This window comes from Bombus pascuorum, chromosome 9 (assembly GCF_905332965.1).
Source record: "Bombus pascuorum chromosome 9, iyBomPasc1.1, whole genome shotgun sequence".
NCBI classification, from domain to species: Eukaryota; Metazoa; Arthropoda; class Insecta; order Hymenoptera; family Apidae; genus Bombus; species Bombus pascuorum.
Window position 1 is genome coordinate 13399700 of NC_083496.1, and position 21576 is coordinate 13421275.

Below are 21576 nucleotides of genomic sequence, written 5' to 3' on the forward strand. Positions count from 1 at the left end.
GCATCATATACCTTGAGGGACACTGAATTCGTTTTAATCGTGACTACCGTTTGCAAGGTAGCTATCTCGAAATCAGGCAATTTTTTTTGGACATCGAGATTAGTAGCTTCAGTTTCTACGATGAATCCGGTAGATCGACATAAACTGCAACCGCGTACGTATCATTCAGAAGCCCAGATTGCAGTAATTGCTCGCAATTTACCTTGCGAATCGCATAAATAGTTTCTTTGTGCCGGAGAGCCGTACAACTTTTATCAGCGTAACGCGCTTAGAAATATCTTGACGCGATGCAGCATCCGTGGTTGCTCCAATTTTTCTAAGATTCGCTGACTGTTATTTATTAACGCGTGGAAATAAACGGGCAATTCATACGCGTTAATAACATCCCAGGCATAATTCATCGCTAAAATCCGCTCTGCCAACGGCTCAATCGGTGCTACAGCGGTTTAATATTAGGCGATGACCTAAACATCTAAGGTATTTTCAATGCGACACGACCAAGCTACGTGGAACAACGTCAATCATCTTTGTGCAAGAAAATTTCCGTGTTTGAATGTCACTATACTAAATAAAGATTATAATAAAAAGTGGAAACAGTTAAAAAAATACCTTATTTGAGATATAAAGTGATAAGTGAAACGATAATCATGTTCACTAGAGTTTGAAAAATGCGTGAATGTTGCCTTAGAGTATCGTGGTAAGTGTTGATATCGACAACGTTATAGATTCAGGTAAATACTATTATTAAGACATTCTTCGTGTTTCACTTGCAGTGTTGTTGTTCAGAATAAAATAAAATCTACTTTAAACATCTAAACCACTTCACTATGTCATCAAATTTTAATAGGTGACTATAATTTAGATTGTTCTGAAAGTTTTAATACTGCTTTAGAGTAGCGAACCTTCATAGTTCTCTAGCCTAACTGTAGGAGATAGGGATCTCAATTTAAACATTTCAGTGGTTTATCTATAATGTGAAAACAGTTTGAATGTATAAGCAAAACGTTTGCGCCCTGCCATTAATTGAATCCCTTATTATTTCACAATCTTAGATCTACAATCTTTACTTTGAAAGATACTTATGGAAATAAACTCTTATAACACAAGGCATCATTTGGAAGGGTCTTCTAAATCATTGTACCTCAGAAATATTCTCCACTCATGAATTACAATAATCAAAATTCAACTCCGTATGCTTTCAACGAGTAAAAGAAACACGAAATAAATTATTTCTTAATTTCACAGTGTACAAAATGTACACTAAATCTTCTAATCTTCTTAACATTTAATATTTTGCAATCTACAATTTGGAAATAAGATATTCGAAGTTATTAGATGTTTTACAAATATGAAAAAGACATATTTCTTGTTAATTCCTTAAGAAAATAGCAGATCAACATTAAAGATCAGCGACTTTAAAGATCCCACGACGATTTCTCAAGTCACTTTCCAAAAGTTTTCTAATCGCTTATTTTTCAGTCATTTCAAATCAAACATTTCCTTAGAAATATCTGTCGTGATTCGATTTTTATAAAAGCAGCGTTCAACCGGAAAATCAGGACACGTTGTTGGCTTCTCGTCAAAATGAAAAGAATTGACCCGTAACCTGTGCCTATAGAGTTGCGTCACGTCGTCGATCTTTGCAGAAACGGTGGCTCGATCGATCGCATGAAAATTCCTGGAGGCGCTTTCACGTCGAAACCGCATTTTAACGAATATACGAATACCCTGGTTGAACATCACGTCGGGCGTGTGCTACTTTTGTGACGTCGATGCCGAGAGCGCCATTTAGCGTCATTAATAGAGTTGCATCAGCGTCGAGTGCACGGTGATACATCGATAGGAGTGGTTCGGCAAATAGATCGGGGCTGAAGATATATACGTACGCAAGGGAGAGAGAAAGGAACACACCCATCTAAGCTTCGACGTTTCTGCACAATCGTGCTCTGCCTACAGGGTGATCCATGCGAATGTTTTCTATTTCTTATATTGCATTATATCGGTATAAGTAATGAATTTTTGAAGGTACAGTTGAAGCGTAGGGAATTATAAATATTAATGATTATTTGTTATGATTTTTCATAATTTTTACTAGTAATTGCAATGTGATAATTTTCAAACGAATATCTGCAACAGTATGTATTACAATAGTGACTCACAAGAATATTTATTGGAAAAATATTTAGAGGCTGAAGGATAATATAATGTATAGTTGTCTTAGATGGACAATTTTTCATTATAAGACAGTGTAAGATGTATTCTTTAAAAATATCAGGGACTTTGTTCATAAATAGATATGAGTACAGTAAACTTTATCCTTTATTCTTGTCTGTAGCATTTGTGATATAATATCGTTTCACGGTTGTAACTTATTAATCGACAGTTGTTATCCACACGTTTCTAACACGCAGACTTTTATAGCGAAATTTGTCATATGCTTATTACGAATCAAATTTCGCAAGTCGAAACATTATGTCCAATGGACTATGAAAAAATATAATATATATTGCTCTTTAAATTGTACATAAATTATACGCTTGACAAATTATATCGTTGCCTATGCTCCAAGAATTTCAAATAAATCAAAGTAGGATCAAATGCTTTTAAAACGCCTCTACATCGAAGCTCTTTCCCTTTCAAGAACTCTGAATCAGTTAGAGTACTAATTCAAATTTTTTGCAATTTCTAAATTGATCGGCACGCCACTTTATTCCAGTTTCCAAGTTCCAAGAATCTTAAAATAAATATATGGATTTTTTCGCCAATCTTGAATACTAAAATAGCTAGTTTCGTAACACCGCGTCAAGTTTGACGCCGTAAAAATTTTTATTAAAATAAAGTACAATATTCCCCCACAATTAGGTGCTGCAAAACGCTTCTTCTTATCTCGAAAAATTTGCTACAAACGATATTAAAAAATTGACTATTTTATAACATAACGTTAAATTTGACCCTTTAACAATTTTTATTGAAATGAATTACCAAAAATATTCTGATATCTGCCAAATCAATCCTCTTTAATATCGCTCGAAATTTAAATTTGCTTATCATTTTCTTGCATTTAGGAAGCTTCGATAGAATCATTTCAGGAATCATATCACGTAAAAATTATTTCTCAATCGTTAACCAATTGCTACATGAATAAATTTGTTCGAGACATCGCGGAAGGAAAGCGGCAGAGTCAGAAAATCGGGGATCGATCGACATATACATAAATCGTTACCGAGACGTCTGGTAACAGGGGAAGTGGGGAAAGGAACGGGACATTAAGTAAAAACGAAAGCACGCAGTGAAAGCAAACTCGTAGGACCATGTAAAATACACGACTGATAATAATTACAGCGTTGAGTTGTAAAACGTTAATAGGAAACATTAGATATCGTGCCGAATGGAGCGAGATCAAAACAGAAGTCGTGTGTACGTGCCAAGTAATTTTCTTCAGTAATGCAGCCTACACCAGCAGGTCATGATTGTTTGTTTATTAACAACTTGTATTCATGTTTCACTGTATTAGTGTAATAATACGTTTCATGGCTGCACTTAAAAGAAAATGAGACGATTGTTTCTTCATCCCAGTAGGTGACTGCATCACTGATCCACCATGTTCGTTAGGTAGCTGCTGCTAATGGAATGTGTGATTAGTGGTTGGTATTGTCGGTGAAGATGGAAAATAAGAAAATTAAGAACATTTAGAAGAGAAAAGAATGTGATAATTGTTGGGAAGCACGGTGAGAATTTTTTCTTTTTTTTTTTTTTTTTTTTTTTTAGTGAAGAATTTTCAATGGATCACAATTATGACACAATTATACTAGGAAAAATATTAATTAAAATCTTGTATAACAATTTAAAGAAGAAAGAAAAAATAAGAAAACTAGTCGTAAATCGAAGAAATATTAAATTTTATATTATATTAAAATCCTAAATTCTATACTAATTCAATGAAAATTAATATCAACGAAAACTAGTATTAATTAGAATGTTTGAAAAAAAGAGAATTAAGAAGAAATATTTGTAAACTAGAAAGATATTAAATTAGTGAATATATTAATATATTAGTGCCTGTAGTTCAGTAAGATTGATATCAAAGGTAATCTCAAATGTAATTTCGTTTTAAAATTGAGAAACTTAGTATAAAGTTATACTGCGGAGTTGTTGCTTTTCTTATTGATCGATGTGAATGTCAAATATTTGTATCTCTCCATTATTCATTCCGAACATTAAAATTTAGATACATGACCGTTAAAGGATCAATCCTTGAATCTCGATCAGCAGCGCCAGCTTCTGTATTACGTTTTCTACTTTCAACCTCCGGTCGTGACAACTATTTGTCTTCATTTATGCTATGTTGCTTATTGATCGTGGCAGAATAAGGTCTCCTTAGTATAAATTCCACCAACTCGATGGTACAAAAGGCACTCTAAATGGAACATTGATTAATACCATTAGGTATTGTAGATCTAGGAAAACCTCTGTGAAAACAGAAAGAGAAAGGGAAAAGTGACAAATTTATTTTACGTGCAGTATTGCCTTTTGCAATTCAAAGATTTTAAAAAATTTGCCATAAAATCTAGCTTAGCTTAAATAGCTTAGTAGAAAAAAAAGCTTAATGGATTTCCTTAATTTTATTATTCAGATATTCAATTAGTATTCAATTATTCAACTTGACAAAAAACAATTTACTTACTTCCACAAACTTATTTATCACGAAAAGATGGTATATAAATAATCGTAAATTTCATACTAAATTTAGAAAGATAACATTTGTAACATCATCGTTCTTTTTACTTTTTAATTTATAGAATTGGTGAATACGGTTTTTGAATGACTCATATGTAAAGATATGATAAAATATTAGATAATTACAATAATCTTAGCTCCCTATACCGAGCTCAACATCCTCCCATTTCGCAATTCGAAGATTTCAACAAATTTCACGATAAAATCTAGATAAAATTAACGCGTGCCTTACTTACTATAAATTTTGATGGTAACTCGAAATTAAATAACATACGTAAAAATACGGTGAAGCACAAGATGATTATAATAATCTTCGCTTCCTGCATCAATCTGAACATTCTTCGATTTAATTTACACACCGGAGATCGTGATTTCTTCATCGTCAACGGTCATATGGTTAACCAAAGTATTTCTATCACAATGAAACGACTGGAGAATCGTAGAAGCTCGTTTTGAGAAATTACAGGCTGCGATAATTTTACGGGAATAACTGATAAAAGTTAATGCAACGCCGTGTCTTCCTCGTTTCGATCCTTTGAATGTGGCTGCGTAACCTGTTCTGGAATCATTAGATTCAATCTGGACACACCACGATCCCAGCATGGAAACGGAAGATATCGATTCCCGATGGAAACTTAAGCACATTCTACCTACCATAGTTTCACATTCAACGCATTCCCCGATATTCGATAATTATAACGCAGAATCAATTACAGCGAAATGGCTTTCTATGTCAATAATTCATAGAATGTCTGTTCTTTCGTAGATAATCTAAATAAAAAGTTCATCGAGGTTAATAAACGACTCATTACCATTTTATGTTTTTCTTTCTTTCGTTACACTAAATTATGTAGTAGTATATCATTGTTTTGGTTCTGAATAAAATCAGACTCTCCTTCGGCCTTGGTATATTCCAACTTGAAACAGGATTTTAAAAAGTATTCTACAAATGGAATTGATTGTTTCATAGAAATATTTTTAAATTATTTAATAAAAACAAAATAAAAAAAGTAGAAATTAATGTGATTAAAGATTTTTTTATATTAATAAAGACTAATATTTGCTTAAAATCTGGATAAACATTTATTTAATAATTCGCTGTAGTTTGCAAAAGTTCTGACTAATTATTTCTATTTGAATCTTGTTTCTAAAACTAAATATTAACCAACGATTTCAGCATTTTCTGGCAACGAAGATTTTTTAAACAAAAACGAAAGAGAATTATATATATCTTATATAGCACCCTCCTTCCCTCTTCTATTTTTATCGATAAAAAGAAAACCAAATGACAATTTGCGCGTTATTAATCTCATCAACGCTGACAAGGGTTACAAGGGGTTATGAAACTAAATATCTACATATATTCTACTCATTCTGTATAATAACATTTTTCCATCTAGAGTTAGGTTTTCCAGCAACCAATAAAAATAATTATTTCGTGTCTCCTAGAAAATTATTATCTCAGTAACGATCAATTTTCTACTCCATCTACTTATCAATTTCCTCTTTCGATACATTCAAACAGTTTTACCACAACATCCAGAAGAGGATTTTAAATTCTGTATCTCTAATTACAACCTATTTCCATATTAATCTCTGGCATTCGAGTTTTCTAATCTCTAATCGTAACCCATTCTTGTCTACATATCTGGTTCCGCTGCTGCAAGCATCGTGAACTCACATTCTAATGACAAACAAGATTTTTTTTTGTATAAACATCATCAAACTATGGTGTCCATTTTTTATGATTGTCCTAATTTATTGCTGAATTTGATGTTATCGGAGCGTGGCTTATGGCTTATGGCTTATGAAACAAGTCACGGTAACCAGCATGACGTTAATAGACTTAACCCGTCGCATACGAAGGAAAATCAATTCAATTCAACTATGCTCGATCGTATTCCGTTAATCCGTTTTCTAGTCAATCTAATATATGATTTCCTCATTGTGAACTCCGTCTCTACGTACTTACGCTACCGCCCATAAGCACAGTGACTTACGAAAGTATTTGAATATTTATCGTAGGAAACTTTTGTATGAGTTATATAAAACAGTTTGAAATTTCATTAGCACTGTAATGAATCATAATTATCGTGATTACATAAACTTGCACCTAATTTGAAAATTTATATATAAGTTATAAGATTGTTTAACGTTTGAGTCTTAAAATGATTGAATCATGTTTCTAGCCACATTCTAAAAGTTATATATTTATATATATACAGTATATATATAGTATATATATATGTATACAATATATTTTTATGAAGTATCAACTATCTTATTATTATTTTATTTCTATTATATTTCTTGGCGTTTTATTTGATTCCAATTGTAACAGTGAAGAAACGTTCTCCGATCATAACTTTGAAAATATAACGAAAATATTTATCTTTTGATCAAATTGCAGGAAACTTTCATATACTTATAGATCATGGTGTATGTAGATACGTTTGTATCGCCTTATCAGTAGCGTTCTATGTCTCCGTGGTCATCGAGTTTTGCGAGAATCCGCAATCTCGACCGTACATTGTATCTCGAAAAGCGATACAGCCGTATGTATATATATATATAGTTGGCAGTTTATTGCGCTGGTAACAGATGGAGAGTACGGATATCTTGGCCTCTCTCCCGGACGTCGCGAATTTGCAAATTATAAAGGGCAATAAAGCACCACGAGGAGATACGCCGTGGTCTGATTGTATTCAAAATTGTATTGTGCTCTGCGAAGATTAATGTTATCAATAGTTTATGGATATCTGTTAGGCATGTACGTATAGTGCATACATGTACGAGCAGGGTGTAGTTTCTTTGCTATGTTGGCTTGGAGAAGGTAGTAGATACATCTTCTTACTGTGGATGATATATGTTTGCGTATTAAATAGGAGTATTTATCTGTCCAGGGATAGAAAAGCGGAACATACTTCAACCTTAACCTTTGTACGGCCAATAAAATTGCTAAAATAGTGGAAAATATGATTGTTTATTTCTTTACTAATTAATTTTTTATTGATTAGTTATTTATCAGCGATCTGACTCACACTGTACCAATTGAGCTAATATCAGTTAAAAATATAAAAAGAAAGTTCTTTAATTTAAAGACATCTCGCGATATTAAAATATTTTATAAACTTAACATTTACTTAATCTTACATCAGCGTGTAATGATATATTAATTACTTTTACCGAAGCGTTTCATTTTTCAATAACGTAATTCATCTAATCGTTTATGTGAAATTTTTATTGCGAAAATATACATAAAATACGCAAGTACACGTGCTTTGGTGAGAACATCGCGATCCCGCGAATACGGCAACCGTATGACCACGTGATTAATCATCAACGATACCGCAAAAGTCATACGCGAACTGGAACTTCGTAACTTCGTTTTATGGATAGGACGGTGGTTGATTGCGCGGTGCTAATTTCGGCAAACCGCGAAGAACTAAGTGCGAGGATAAATCAGATGTGTATGCACACGTTATCGTATACCAACGTGATCGTCCAAGTATGTAACTTTTATGTAACTTTGCGGTACATGAGCAGTAACACCTTGAACACAGCCTCGAGCGTTCGATCGTTTTACTTTGAAAGAACCGCGTGTTTATGCGCTTCTTTGCATTGCCCTCCTTAGCTTAAAATGTTCTATCATTTCAAAACTAGGAGAACCTGAATTTTTATCATTTCTTCTATGATATGTTTTTCTCCGATTAATGTGAAATATTGGGTTGTTTGGGAAAGTTTGTAATGACAATTGAAGATTACAGGGGAAAAATAATAGAAAAATAATGGAGATTTATTTAATATATAATAAAGACATATTTTTTAATATTTGCCGAAGATAACATAGTATTGTAATTTCTATCTATGCAATGAATCACTATTATTAATGATATGAAAGAATATCAATTACTCGTTCCTGCGCTTTAAAATTCGTAAAAACTTTTATTTTCATTCCGTAAATGTATGTATATTAATAATAATATATTAATATACTTATATATATTTATACATTAATTATATTGATTTATAATTATTAGATATATTACTAATTATATATATTATATATATAATATATATATAATTAGTAATATATCTAATAATTATATAATATATATATATATATATATATTATATATATACTAATGTAAGTTAATATTAGATTAACATTAATTGAAAATTAGTTGATGGAACTCGAACATTCGTCATCGCGGTACAATGTCGAAACTTGATCTCTAATCCTTTTAGAGTTCACACTTGTCCAATATATCGAGTATCGAGAACGATATCGTTTACGCTGCCCTACATATCAAATCGGATAAGAATTGTTTCTAATCTGTCTATTCCTCTTATAAAGTGAACGCGATTATGTAAGGTAAGAGGCCATTGATTCTGAAAATTCATGGTACACCAGACACGTCTCGTAAAAATATACAAAATAATAGAAACTTTTAGTTATCGAAATACGTAAATCCCAGAATTCTGTTATTATCAATTATCGACTCAAAATTTATTTCCTACGACGCTTTCGTGTCAAAGAGAAGTAAGTAGATAATGTCGGAAAAAATATGTTCCGTCCGAAATAGACTTTTATTTATATAATTTATTTTCCACGCAGATAGGAAAATTTTGGAGATAAAAGTACAGTAACGTTTTTCGAATGACCACTCGCGATGGTAACACGAATTCTCACTGAAATGTAAATTCAGACAGCGACGTTGGTATTTTGATATTTGATTGAATTAACGCGTGTCAAAGAATTTTTCGAATCATGTTCTTCTCTACTGGAATATTCTTGATTATTAATATTGAAGAACTTGTGAGAAATTTATAGATTCAAACATTTATAAGCCATAAGTCGATTAACATAATAGCGAATCGAAGTATATGTGTACAAAGTAGCGACAGATTCATAAAAATATTGATTATGTATGTGCAACAAATAATATTCTTTTAATATATAATAATGTATATTGATTTTGGCTTTATTATTCTTGTGACATAATGACTATTTTATCGATAAAGTATCACACTGATGATCAATTTTATCTACCATCAAAAATGTAGGAATCTTTGTGCAATCGATCGAAACAGTCAATGTCTGTCGAAAGCACAGCACACTTATCTCGGTCGAAAGGAAATACCGGAAATCGGTGAAGAAGGAATCCTGCTACAGACACGATAGATTAAATTAAACTTTAGGAGACACCTTTCTTTCAGTTTAAAAAGTTGGATTAATATTAATAGCCATACGGTATTTATATTATACTGTATATTTTATTCGAAACTTTCTTTAATAAAAAAAGTAACTAATTTTATTGATATTGTGTGTGTTACAAGAAAACGGACTAATCGTATAATAACATTGGAAGAGTTCAGGCCTTGTGTACGTTAGTAGTTCAAGACAAACTTCATAATGAAGAAAACGTGATTCCAAAAAGAACGGATATGCGATCAAATATTTCTACATTAGCGAATAGATAGTATAGTTAGATGTGTTTCGTTTGTCGTCATAGACGAAAATTGTGACACTAAACTTATAAGAAAATTCTGAACGATTAATTCCATGGGCAATTGTATGAAATCTACTGATCCTTTGACTGCTTCTCTTCCGAAAAATATCAGTATCGACACCACAGCGATTAAAGAATCAGGAGTGCCGATTATCTTCGTAATTGGAGGACCGGGAGCTGGGAAAAGTTACAAAATTTATATATACTTAGTGTCGTGCAATTATCATATAACCTAGTAATGCCATTGATTTGTGGCTAACTTTTACCTCTACATTTCGTCTTACGGGATCAATTTTTCGAAGGCAGAAATTAAAATATTCGAAACAGAAAATACTTAAAAATTGAAGACATTTAAAGCATTGAAATATTCAGAAATTTTTTTAATAAAAAATGGAGGAATTCACTGAACTTAAAGGATTGATAACGAGAGTAATAAAAGCACTATTTTAATATTATATATCTGTCAAAAATATTCATTTAAGTGTCTAGAGGAACGCTTAATAAAAATTGTATTATTATTCCTATAAAACTGAAAACTAATTTACTATGATTTTCGAATGTATTACTTTTTTCGTTCCAAAATATCCCCTTGTAGAAATTCCTATACCTTGTTATGCACAATCTTGCCATGAAAATTTTCTTCTAAAAATATTGCAAGCGTTATAGAAATTATAATCAACTCTCGATAATTCGTGATTGATCATTCCAGAAACCCTATGCATGAAAGTGGCAGAGAAGTACGGTTTCGATGACATAATATCCTCAGATGTGATTCGAACCGAAGTGTCAAAGCGAACGGAAAAGGCGTTCGCGCTGGCGCGTTTATTGTCGGAAGGTCAATTGGTGCCACCGGCTATATTAGTGGAATTGATCGCTGCTACGATGCTTCAACGCGTGCAAGACACGAAAGGGTTCATTGTGAGCGGATTTCCCCGGGAGAAGTGTCAGGCAAAATTATTCGACAAAGAAGTGCGTCGCCCCGATCTCGTTCTAATGTTGAACGTTCGAAATTCCGTGATGAGCGACCGGTTAATGGCGAAAAGCGTGAAAGCCACCGAGAGATTGTCCATTAATTTCGAGCATATTGAAAAGCAGATCGAGGACTTTCATAAACGAAACAAATTGATAGTGAAATATTATAGAAATTTGGTGGTGATGATCGACGCTGAGCCTGACACGATGACCGTGTTTGAGAAAGCATGCGAGTCTATAGATAACATTTTAGTGCAATTTCCAGGCTTTGAAGCAAATCGTGCAGCCACGTCGAATGCTGCTAGAAGTAGAGTAATCTCGAAATAATAAAGTTCGTATTATAACTATTTATATCATACATAAAATTTATATTTTACATAAAATGAGACTAATATGCCGTTTAAGAGAAACTTTTATTGGACAATATTAGACCGAATATTGTTAATTTGGTCAGATGTAATATAGGTGTTAAGTACTAGTAGTGGACGTGCTATAATTAGAAGATCCTTTTATCAGTTTAGCGAGCAGAATATTTAAACAGGAAACGTGATTCCTTTTGTACATCGTAAACATTCACCTCTGTGTATACTTGGAAGTTATTGCATAAATAACGCTATGATTAATGTAGCCTACGGTGAAATGCAATTTTCGAATAAAGCTTCATGTTGACTTTATTCTGCTTAAATAGACGATAAGTAATATAACAGAATCCTTCGAACGATATATCGTCTGGTAAAATAAAGATTATGAATTAAATGTTTCTGTATTTTACTCTTTCATTCAAGAAATATAACGAAAAGTATTATTAAAATTCATTTCTCTGTAGTTTAGGACATTTTTCATTTCAAATTGCTAAATGCATTTCACACAGTTTTAACTTCTATTCCACAGATAAATGGGTATGATTGGCAAAATAACTAACTATTTGAAATAATAATTGGCAAACTAACCGTCGGCCGAATATTTCCCCAGTGTACACACGAAAAATGTTCGTGATGGGCATGCACTCTCGCTCGCCATGCGCGTTTGTATTTATTTATCCCCTGTATGTGATTCCACTCATTTTAATCAGTAGATGGATGGTTGCTTCTATTTATGAGCGTACATGCACACGTGAAACGTCTTTCTGTTCGAAGACCCAACTCACCCTCGTATCAATCGTTCGTGTGTGTGTGCACATGATTCGCTTGTCGCGCATATTCATAAACATGCATGCACTTTACGTTGCTCTATCTGCACGTGAATCCTCCTTCATATCTCGGCAGATGACTGGTAAAACGAGTTTCTGCGTGCTCGTGTCATGATTGGACGGACACCTTTCGAAGTCCAGCGAATTAAATTTTTACGTGGCAAAGGGAATAGAAAAAGTTAAATGCAATTGAGTTTGCAACAATAATTATTTACTATAGTTTCTTTAAATACTTGTATTAAATACTTTGAATATAGAATTTATTTGAAAAGAATTGTTATTAAATATTATCAGATATAAATAAATAAATACGGACCCTATTTTTTATTAATAATTGTAGCGCAAATAGATTTAACCATCTGTAGTTAAATTACATGCGAAACTACCTCATGAATTGAAAAAAATATTCATTTTTATTAATAAAAATTTCAAGCATTTTATTTAATGAATGACTGTACAACGTAATAGAGACATTAAGTATCTTGAGAAATTTTTTAAAATTTATTCGGCAGTCTAAGATAGTAAAAAAATTCATCCTCAGTTTGCCTACTAACTACAAACATACATTTTCCCTGAATTATTTAGTTGTTTATTTAATTATTGTAGAAATTGAGAACTTAAAAAAAAAGTTAAAAGTTGAAATGCATATATATTTCAAAACAATATAAACCAGCCACCAATCTTTCTATTTCAATTTTCTAAAATCCTTCCATCCATTCCAAAAATATCAGCCCCTTACCCTGGTAGATACAATTTCTTCCAATGATTCTCACCTTCGATTCACGATATTCCTTACCGCGAATCGTCACACGACGCGTCTTTTTTAATCACCCTCTTTGTATCCGTCCCTGAAAGCTTGGTAAAGCGTACGTTCACACATCCGCTCGCGTACCGTCGTGTACATGGCCGGTTATCGAAGCGCTCGAATGTGTTAGAGTGGGTGGCCGGGTGGTTGGCTGCGTTTATGAGGGTGCGGGCCCGAAATTGAAAAGCACCCCAGCGAGAGGTAGGCGAGGGTGGTCGTGCAGCAGTCATTGACAAGCGAAAGACCGTATCAGAGGGTAATCCTATTGGTGGACGGCCGCGTCGCGACGTCCAGGCGTCATTGGTCCGCCTTCGAGCTATGGGGCGTGGTCTCGAGTTCCTCGAGGGTTCACGTGGAGGGGTGAGAAATGCCTGGCTGCATCCCTGGCAACGATTACCGGAAAACCACAGGGTCGTTCAGCGGTAGGAATCCAGCATGGCGGACCTAGCAACCCCTCCGGCTGAATTCACCACCACTACCACCAGTACCACCATCAACACCACCACTACCAGGTAGGTGACTTCGTTGCTATTATCGAGGCCACTGCGACTGTTCACCACTAAACCGGCCGGGTAGTGGATTTCGCTCGATTTGTCCGGGGGAACACTTCAGGAATCGGAAGTTCGATCGGACGATTAATTGCTCCGTTAACTAGTCTTTTCAGACCACGACTCTTTGACGACGTCGCGGGAATACAAGACATCGCTTCGCTATTTCGAGTATTACATTGGCACGGGAAATTTAGCGTTTCCTACTGATTACTGAAATTTCTTCGTCTCTTATCGTATATGTAAATGTTGCTCTACTGTGTATATAGATAGCACGAAATAAATGTAGCTTCGATGAAAGAGTTGTAGGCAGTTGTATTAACTAAATAACTCTACAATCGATCTGTTTTTGACACTTCCAAATATACTCCGAAAAAAATACAAAATGGTAATCTGACACTACTGTAACATTTTTATCAATAATTTACGATGTGTCATTAACGGAACGTGTCATTACTGGTGCATAATCACAGAAAATTCAAACTTTCGTCCACCTTTATTTCATCAAGCAATCCTTCCTTATAAAAAAGCCTCTTCTATCCTTCTTTCCACTAGCCGAAACCAACCCGTTCAAAGAGCAGTTTTTTAACGAGCAGCGTCGCAACAGTGGATGGATCTGATTTCAGCGAGGAACACCGCGACGCTGGGTATCGTTCTATCTAGCCCGATAAAGGAGAAGCACAGGTTGAAGCTACGAGAAAGAAAGCGAACAGAGGGTAGAAAGAGACGGAGAACGGGGTTTCACTACCACGTAGCCAACGATCAACAATTGCACGACGTTCAGTGGGCGAAGGTAGGCGTCGTCTCGTGACGGTGGAAGGGAGGGTGGGGGTTTTAGAGCTTTGGCCAGGCGTCAACCGATGCGAAGGGGTGCGCGCAGGCGCCGCGACGAGCGTCGTCGGCGAAGCGCCGCGTCAAACGTGCCGGCTATAGGTTAAATCCTCCCGCTCCTCGTTTTTGTTGTTTTTCCGGCGTTGCCTCCTGATCCCGCCTTCAAAAGTGCCAACGGACCAATCGGTGGCCCGTGCTCGCGGGACGCCCGATGTCGAGACACCTCTGCAAGCCACCAACGACGTCGACCTCCGGTGATACGGGACGATCGAACCTAGCTAACGTCGATCTCTCGCCGAGAGACGCCGACTTCGAGACGTCATACGTCGTCGTTGCTCGAGCTGACGCGGTTCCATCGGTTTCCAAGATTCTGTCAACTGACGGGCCGATCTGGATCTCTGAGACACAGAGGTTTTAGTTTCGAGGTAGTTTTCGTGGACCGTCGGGGTGAATCAGTGTTTCGTCAGAAGTTCCATGAGACAAAGTTTCTATGGGTGCTTTGTTTGTCAAAGTTTGTAATATTTTGAATATGATACGAATTTGGACAGTAGAATTGTTGATGTGCGCGAGTGTCGAAGAGTGAACTTGATTATATAGTCTTGTAATTAGGTGAGGAACGTTTCATAATGTTTTATGGTTGATGGAGTTCTGATCGTTGGAGTTAAATATGGAATTTGTGGAATATGTTGTTTTCATTGATAGCTTCGGATATTAAGTTGTATTGTGTTGGATATCTTTGGACAATAACGATTAATAACTATTTAGTAATAATAGTTGGATAATAACGATTAGTAACAAAGATTCAGCTTGATATTTAATTAAATATAATAACGGTAGGTACTGTAATATGTTGCAGTATATTGCCTTTTATATAACGAGGAATGTTCGTTGATACACCATGAACGGAGCAACGTCGGTTACTACTTCGGAAGAACATCAGCATCAACATCAGCAACCTCAGAATGAACCACCACCGGAGCATCCGAGGAGCCCTACCAGCCCCTTGAGCATTCGACATGGCGAGTTGATATCAATTAATTATTTTGAAAGAAATGCATAATAAATGTTAAAATCGTGCTGTTTTCGATGATAGTTTGTTACAAAATGATTACATATAATTGAAAGACAAATAGCGAGACAGACGCGAATAAAGAAAGCTCAGCATGCATACAAAAAAAACATAACTGCACAAACATTCTTCATTCTATTCTTGATATCGGTGTAAAAACAAAATTCATATGTATCTTTTTATTTTTAAGTATATTCTTTAATCTTTTCTTTAATTCTTACAATGAAAGATTATACTAACTTTCTTCAGATTAATCAAACATCATTATTGCAATCGACCCACGAAAGAAATCATATTTTCTAATTTCTTAAACTAAAGTAACAACAAAATTCGTAACTGTTATTTCAGATGTGAAAATGTCGAACACAAATTCACTTCCGCGAACAAAAGTAAACATCGTAACATTTGTTTCAGGGATAGCAAATATTGCCTCTCAAAATTATTCGATACTAATAATTATCTATGTTTGTCGCTTCTAAATCATCGTTCAACGAATACTAGATCCCTTGTACGTTTATAAATGAACGACTACATTAATGTATATGCAAGAGACAGGCTACATATATAAATCAACGCCCGACGTAGTTTTATGCGAATAGTAGTTCTAGGGTGGCAAGTGGAAAAAGAGGGTGCAGCGTGGCCAACGAAATTATGCCATTAGACTAATCAGATTTCTAGTGACCCGAAGAATTTAGTACTACATGATTTTTCTACGTGTTAAACGAAAAAAGAAAAATCATAGTTTCTGTATGCATTCGAATCAGATAGCAAAGGCACAAACTGATTTTCACTAATCCAATAATCAATATTTTTATTAAATGTTACTATCAAATATTCTTTTAACTTGTTTATTTTTTGCACAAGAATTATTTTACTTATGGAATTTAAAATTAATTTTAAAGGTATGGGATTAAAAGTATGAATCAGTTTCGACTAAGCCAGTATGTATGTTTAATACAATAATATTTTTGCACATTAAAGACACAAGATTACTGAATAAATAAGTTATTACTTCCAATATATTGACAAAGTTTTATTTTCAAGTTAGTGAAACTATGATAGTAAATTATCTGTTTTAATTAACATGTTTTGCGTAGCATCTGTCATTTGCAAAACTTGCTTTAACCGTCAGCAAAAAAATTCCTGTATTTTAATTTAAAATTATGCTTTGAAAATTTCCCTGTACCTGAAAAAAATGATATCTTGATCTAAAATTTTAATTTATAACGTGTCAGTAAACTTTGATTTAATTTTAAATGTAATCAGGTCGGGCTTGGCCTTTTACAGGTTCTTCAAATACTTTACTATGTATATTAAACAATTCACACCTGCAGTACAATTATATAATGGGTTATAACGAGTAAAATTATATTCGATACTGACGTTTCTGTTACCAGCTAGGAACTAGAAATATTCGCGAAAAGGTTGTAACAACATTTAATATATGTATAAAAAAAGATGTAAGTACTTTCACGTGATAGCTAAGGGGTACCTATCATAAAAAACATAATTTTATATGACCTAACACCAACCTGAAATGTGAAAATTCCTTACATTTAATAATCTTTAACATTAACATACTTTTAAAAAAAACACATTTAATATAATCTGTATTTTTTATATAAAAGATACAAATAATATCAAAAGTTGATTTAAAAATTACAATTTCATACGTTTAATCTAAAAATTACAAAATTTCTTCAAAAATACTTATACATTGGAATTCTGTTTTTATATACACATGCTATATTTGAAGTTTAAGAAATAAAATTACACAACTTCGTCATTATTTAATTAAGTATTTTCAACAGATATCTTCAAAATCCCCATTTTCGACTATCATAATCAACACAACAATATATCTTAAACTACTTCATCAAAAAATGAAACAACCCTAATATCACCTTTAACAAACTCCTTAAAATAAAACTTACCAATACTAAAAACTCTGCTCACCAAACACACCGAGACGAATTCGACCAGATGTTTAAAATCGCGATTCGCTTCCGTGCGAGACACCATCCCAGACGTGGCCGGTGTCTCCCTAATGCGGTAACAATTAGTCGAGATTGAAGGGTGCGAGGGTGGAAGGTGATCGAAGTGGTCGCCAACGCGCCGGTAGTTACGAAACCCCTTTTTTCCCCCAAGCTTCTCGGCCAACGTCCCCTTTGCTGGTCGTCATTTCGCGCGCCACCCCACCCCCATTCCTCGATGATCCCATAATACGGGGGCGCAGGTGGCGCCTTGCCATCCGCCAGCATTGATATGCTAATGAAATTTGACGCCCCTGCTTTCGTCCCGCGTTATACACACACGTATTCATCGCGAGGCTCGCGTATCGCGCGCTAGTCACCATACGGCCGCATAATAATTTTTCTCTTCTCTTTTAACCCCTGGCAGTTGCGATGGCATTTCGCGAGCTACCATTGAGATTCGATTATCTTGATGGTGTGTGCTGTCGCGTACTGAGCAGAGCTAAAAAAAAAGGCAAGCGAAAGAAATATGAATTTGATTGATAGGTTCATCTTAATCACACATGTATTTTGGGTATAGAGTATATATATTTGTGGAGGATGGTTGGTTGAGTTGTTATTTAAATGATGAGATAACTCGAAGTTGAAACCGTCAATTATATTTGAAAATAATAATAATAATAATATTGTCTAGCGATCGCGTTCGTTTATTTATACTGGTGGAGGGAGTACCGGAAAATTTAAATTCGTCTTTGTTTAACGGTTGCACGTAGCGACAACATTGTTTTGCCCATAATTTATTTATTATTACATTATGTGTATCCTAACGAATTGATACTCTGAGGCAAAACAACATGATTCGAATTGATCTCTAACTCATGTGCCGCTACATATTTATATACGAGAATCATAGTATTCGAGAGATATTGCTTTATATATTTGCTTATAATAACGTCATTGAATTATTTTTTTATTTACTTTATAATTTTTTATTTATTTTAATGTTTCTTTATTTCTTAATACGCACAATTTTTTGTGTAATACATGATAAATTAAATAATGTTAAGTTCTGTGCTAAGTAATACTAACTAATAAGTTTAGTAGTAAAACAAGTAAAGTTCTTGTACATCAATTTTGTGAATTATAAACCTTATCATTGTCTAACTCAATATAATAGTAACTTATAAAATTTCGCTAATAACATTAGTTCAACTACAGTGTACGAAAGGGTACAGATAAGTGGGACCTCTTGTCTTTACGTCATCCTGCTAGTTTCGTTTCCAGTTCTGCATAGTATATGGATTGCAACTACTACGAGAATTTGTGGGAATTCCTGATCAAAGTTGGATGAATAGTAGAATCGACGTTAGTTGTTTCGACTGCGGAGGATTATGGTGAGCCTTAGAAGTCGTTTGGAGAAGAGTGAAATCTGTGTTCTAGGGGTGGATGGTATTGTGACGGAGGATTTATTGGAGAAAATTAGATTGATAAAGTGGGAGAGTCTTGGGTCTGATTATTCTTGGCGGAGGGTTTAGGATAAAATGTTTTAGCCAGCTTTAATCAATCCTTTTGATGTTTGTTTAAAATAGAATCTCAAAAATGAAAGTATGGTGTGAACTACCGGAGGGTAGTAAATTAACAAATTTCGTAATGAAATATATATTGATTACAAAAATTCTCACATTAATAAATAAAAATGTAGCCTAGTTTCAGGCTTCTTATTACCATATTAAAAATAAAATAAAATAACACAATGATAAACAGATAAAATAAAATAGGAAATATACAAATATAGATATGTATCTTCTAAGTCGCATGGCGTTGTAGAGGGATTAAAAGTGAATCGATAAATAAAATAGAATTCCCATTGATTCACATATCGTAATTCGTGTCTCTCTGTACGCGTACGCCGGGATTAGGGTGTTAACGAGATCGAAAAGCCGACACGCTTAGGATGTTACGTGAGCCGCATTAATAAGATCGTCTCGAGTTCATCCCTCGTAACCGTAACGACGAAACGATACGATTGAATTCTTCCTGATGTAGCCGGATCACGCGTGTCAACGAACGATTCAGACGTGCTCCATGGCTTTGATCATTGATTACGATTACAGATAGGTATTTGTTTAATTTGATACTATAAGGTCATCATGCTACGGTCAATTCGCACTTTAAATTCATCCTTACATTTCTTGCCACGTGTGCAGTAAATAGTGATTTTCTTCTTACGATAATCTTTACGTAATATAGCATATATGAACCTAACATGTATTTTAAATAAATTTTTATTATATTATCAAAATGACACCTTAGAAACTAATTTTAACAACTTAATCCTAAATTAGGAAACTCGATTATTACAGACATGAACTTCTCAACCTACAGACTAGTCTGTACATACCTTTCAACCTTCTTCAGACCTATACTATAGTTCCCTTCACTTTCTAATTCCAAACACTTTATTATTAACTCTAATTCGACCTTATTTGTTCTTTTGGAGTTAAAAAAGAATATATTTCGAATTTTGAAACAAATAGTGAGTTAACCAAGTAAAGAAATTAAACAAGTAACAAGTTAATGTCCAAATAGAATATAATGATCGAGATGAAAGAAATCCGCTTAAATAATCAAATTAATCATTCAAAGAATATTCCCAAAAATCGATCCCTACATTCGAACAATTCTCCTTCCTCGTACAAAAACCATTCGACCGATTTAATTTTCCTTTTTTTAAAAGAATAAGTGCAAGCACCAAGCGCAATCTGTCGTTGAGTGAGCTCGACCCGAAAACGATTTTAAATAACTCTGCGGACTAGAGCACGGTTAAATTATTTTGTACTGTGTTAGGAACGGGACCCTAACCTGATATCGACCTGTTGTCGATTCGCATGGTAATTCAAACGGATCCTATCTGACCCCGCGGCATTAACGAGACCGGAACGAGTTTTCGATCGGGTACGATACAGCCGACAAATACGATTCCGGGGAGATCTCGCGCCTCGTCGGGGCTGCCAGCGTGACTAATAAACTCGAGTGGAGAGGCGAAATCACATTTCGTTGATCACGCAGATGTTCGCCGGCCTCCGATCTCTTTGTATTTCCATCTTTCAATTAATATCGTTAACGTATCACGCGGTGACAGTAGAATTTAGTTTCCTTCGAATCGGAAGCACGTTTAGATGTTCCTTCTTCGCAATCAATTTGGATGTTCGCAGTACAACCTGATTTTATAGGCATAGCAGATGAATGTTATTAAAATAAACTCCTTTTTGTTGAAATTATGAATGTATTTATCCATTACGCTTACATTTATCATGGAACAGGTAAAAGAATGCGAGTAATGTGAAATTGTTAAACAATTGTTATTGAGAAATATTGTGCAGAATTTTATTTTAATGGAAATTCTTGTCTAATGAACCGTTTATTAAGTTTAAACTTCAAGTAGACAAAAGATACGAAGGTAATTGTTACCTCATAATCCTTATAGAATTTGGATTCTAGGGACATTTTCAGTTTAATAAAACGTTTGATTCATTTCAAGAAGTTTATAAAATGTTATAGTGAAAAACATATCAACATAATATTTCTAATATAAATGATAACTAATTGTAGAATTTTTAGTAACACATTTTTTTTATCTTTTATTCTATGGCACTTGGTATGGTTTCACGACCAAAATTGATTCAATATTTAAGACAAAAATCAACAGAAAGGAGAGAGTAGTTAAAGGATAAATTAAGCAAAGTAGCACTTTGTATTCTCCCCATGACAAAATCATCTCGCCTTCCGCTTTCGTGTACCTTCTTCTAAATATTTATGCCGTGGTTTTTAAGAACTCATTTCTCGATGTAAATACTGTTTGCCCTCGCGATCCAGTGGGTAAGCCTTAAGGGATAGAAAAAAGAAACCACGAGTCTCGTGGGAACAGAAACTGTAGCC

At 34.3% G+C, this 21576-nt stretch overlaps 2 protein-coding genes and 1 long non-coding RNA gene across 7 annotated transcripts in view; 2 read left to right on the plus strand and 1 right to left on the minus strand.

The window, feature by feature from the left end:
- Positions 1–3460: 3460 nt before the first annotated feature.
- Positions 3461–5816, minus strand: LOC132910354 (uncharacterized). Of its 3 annotated transcripts, none has more exons than XR_009658754.1 (3): positions 5012–5816; positions 4143–4469; positions 3461–3619 (listed from the first exon to the last, which is right to left on the minus strand). It is a non-coding gene; the product is annotated as an uncharacterized LOC132910354 (long non-coding RNA). The 3 variants fall into 3 exon arrangements; XR_009658756.1 differs by having other exon boundaries at positions 4974–5816; XR_009658755.1 differs by lacking the exon at positions 5012–5816 and having other exon boundaries at positions 4143–4604.
- A 3692-nt stretch (positions 5817–9508) lies between these two features.
- On the plus strand, positions 9509–11978 carry LOC132910572 (adenylate kinase isoenzyme 1-like). The gene is given in 3 exon segments (XM_060966342.1): positions 9509–9556; positions 10211–10436; positions 10960–11978. Coding segments are annotated over 3 exon segments (864 nt in total). The 3' UTR covers positions 11550–11978.
- A 1071-nt stretch (positions 11979–13049) lies between these two features.
- LOC132910650 (photoreceptor-specific nuclear receptor-like) overlaps positions 13050–21576 on the plus strand; it is a 30423-nt gene continuing 21896 nt past the window's right edge. The window contains exons 1-3 of one of the 3 annotated variants that reach the window (XM_060966467.1): positions 13050–13728; positions 14320–15204; positions 15452–15614. In XM_060966467.1, the coding sequence (XP_060822450.1) occupies positions 15494–15614 (121 nt within the window). In that variant the 5' untranslated portion in view covers positions 13050–13728; positions 14320–15204; positions 15452–15493. Of the gene's footprint in view, positions 13729–14249; positions 15205–15451; positions 15615–21576 lie in introns of those variants that run through there. The other 2 variants (XM_060966466.1, XM_060966468.1) reach the window with 2 other exon arrangements.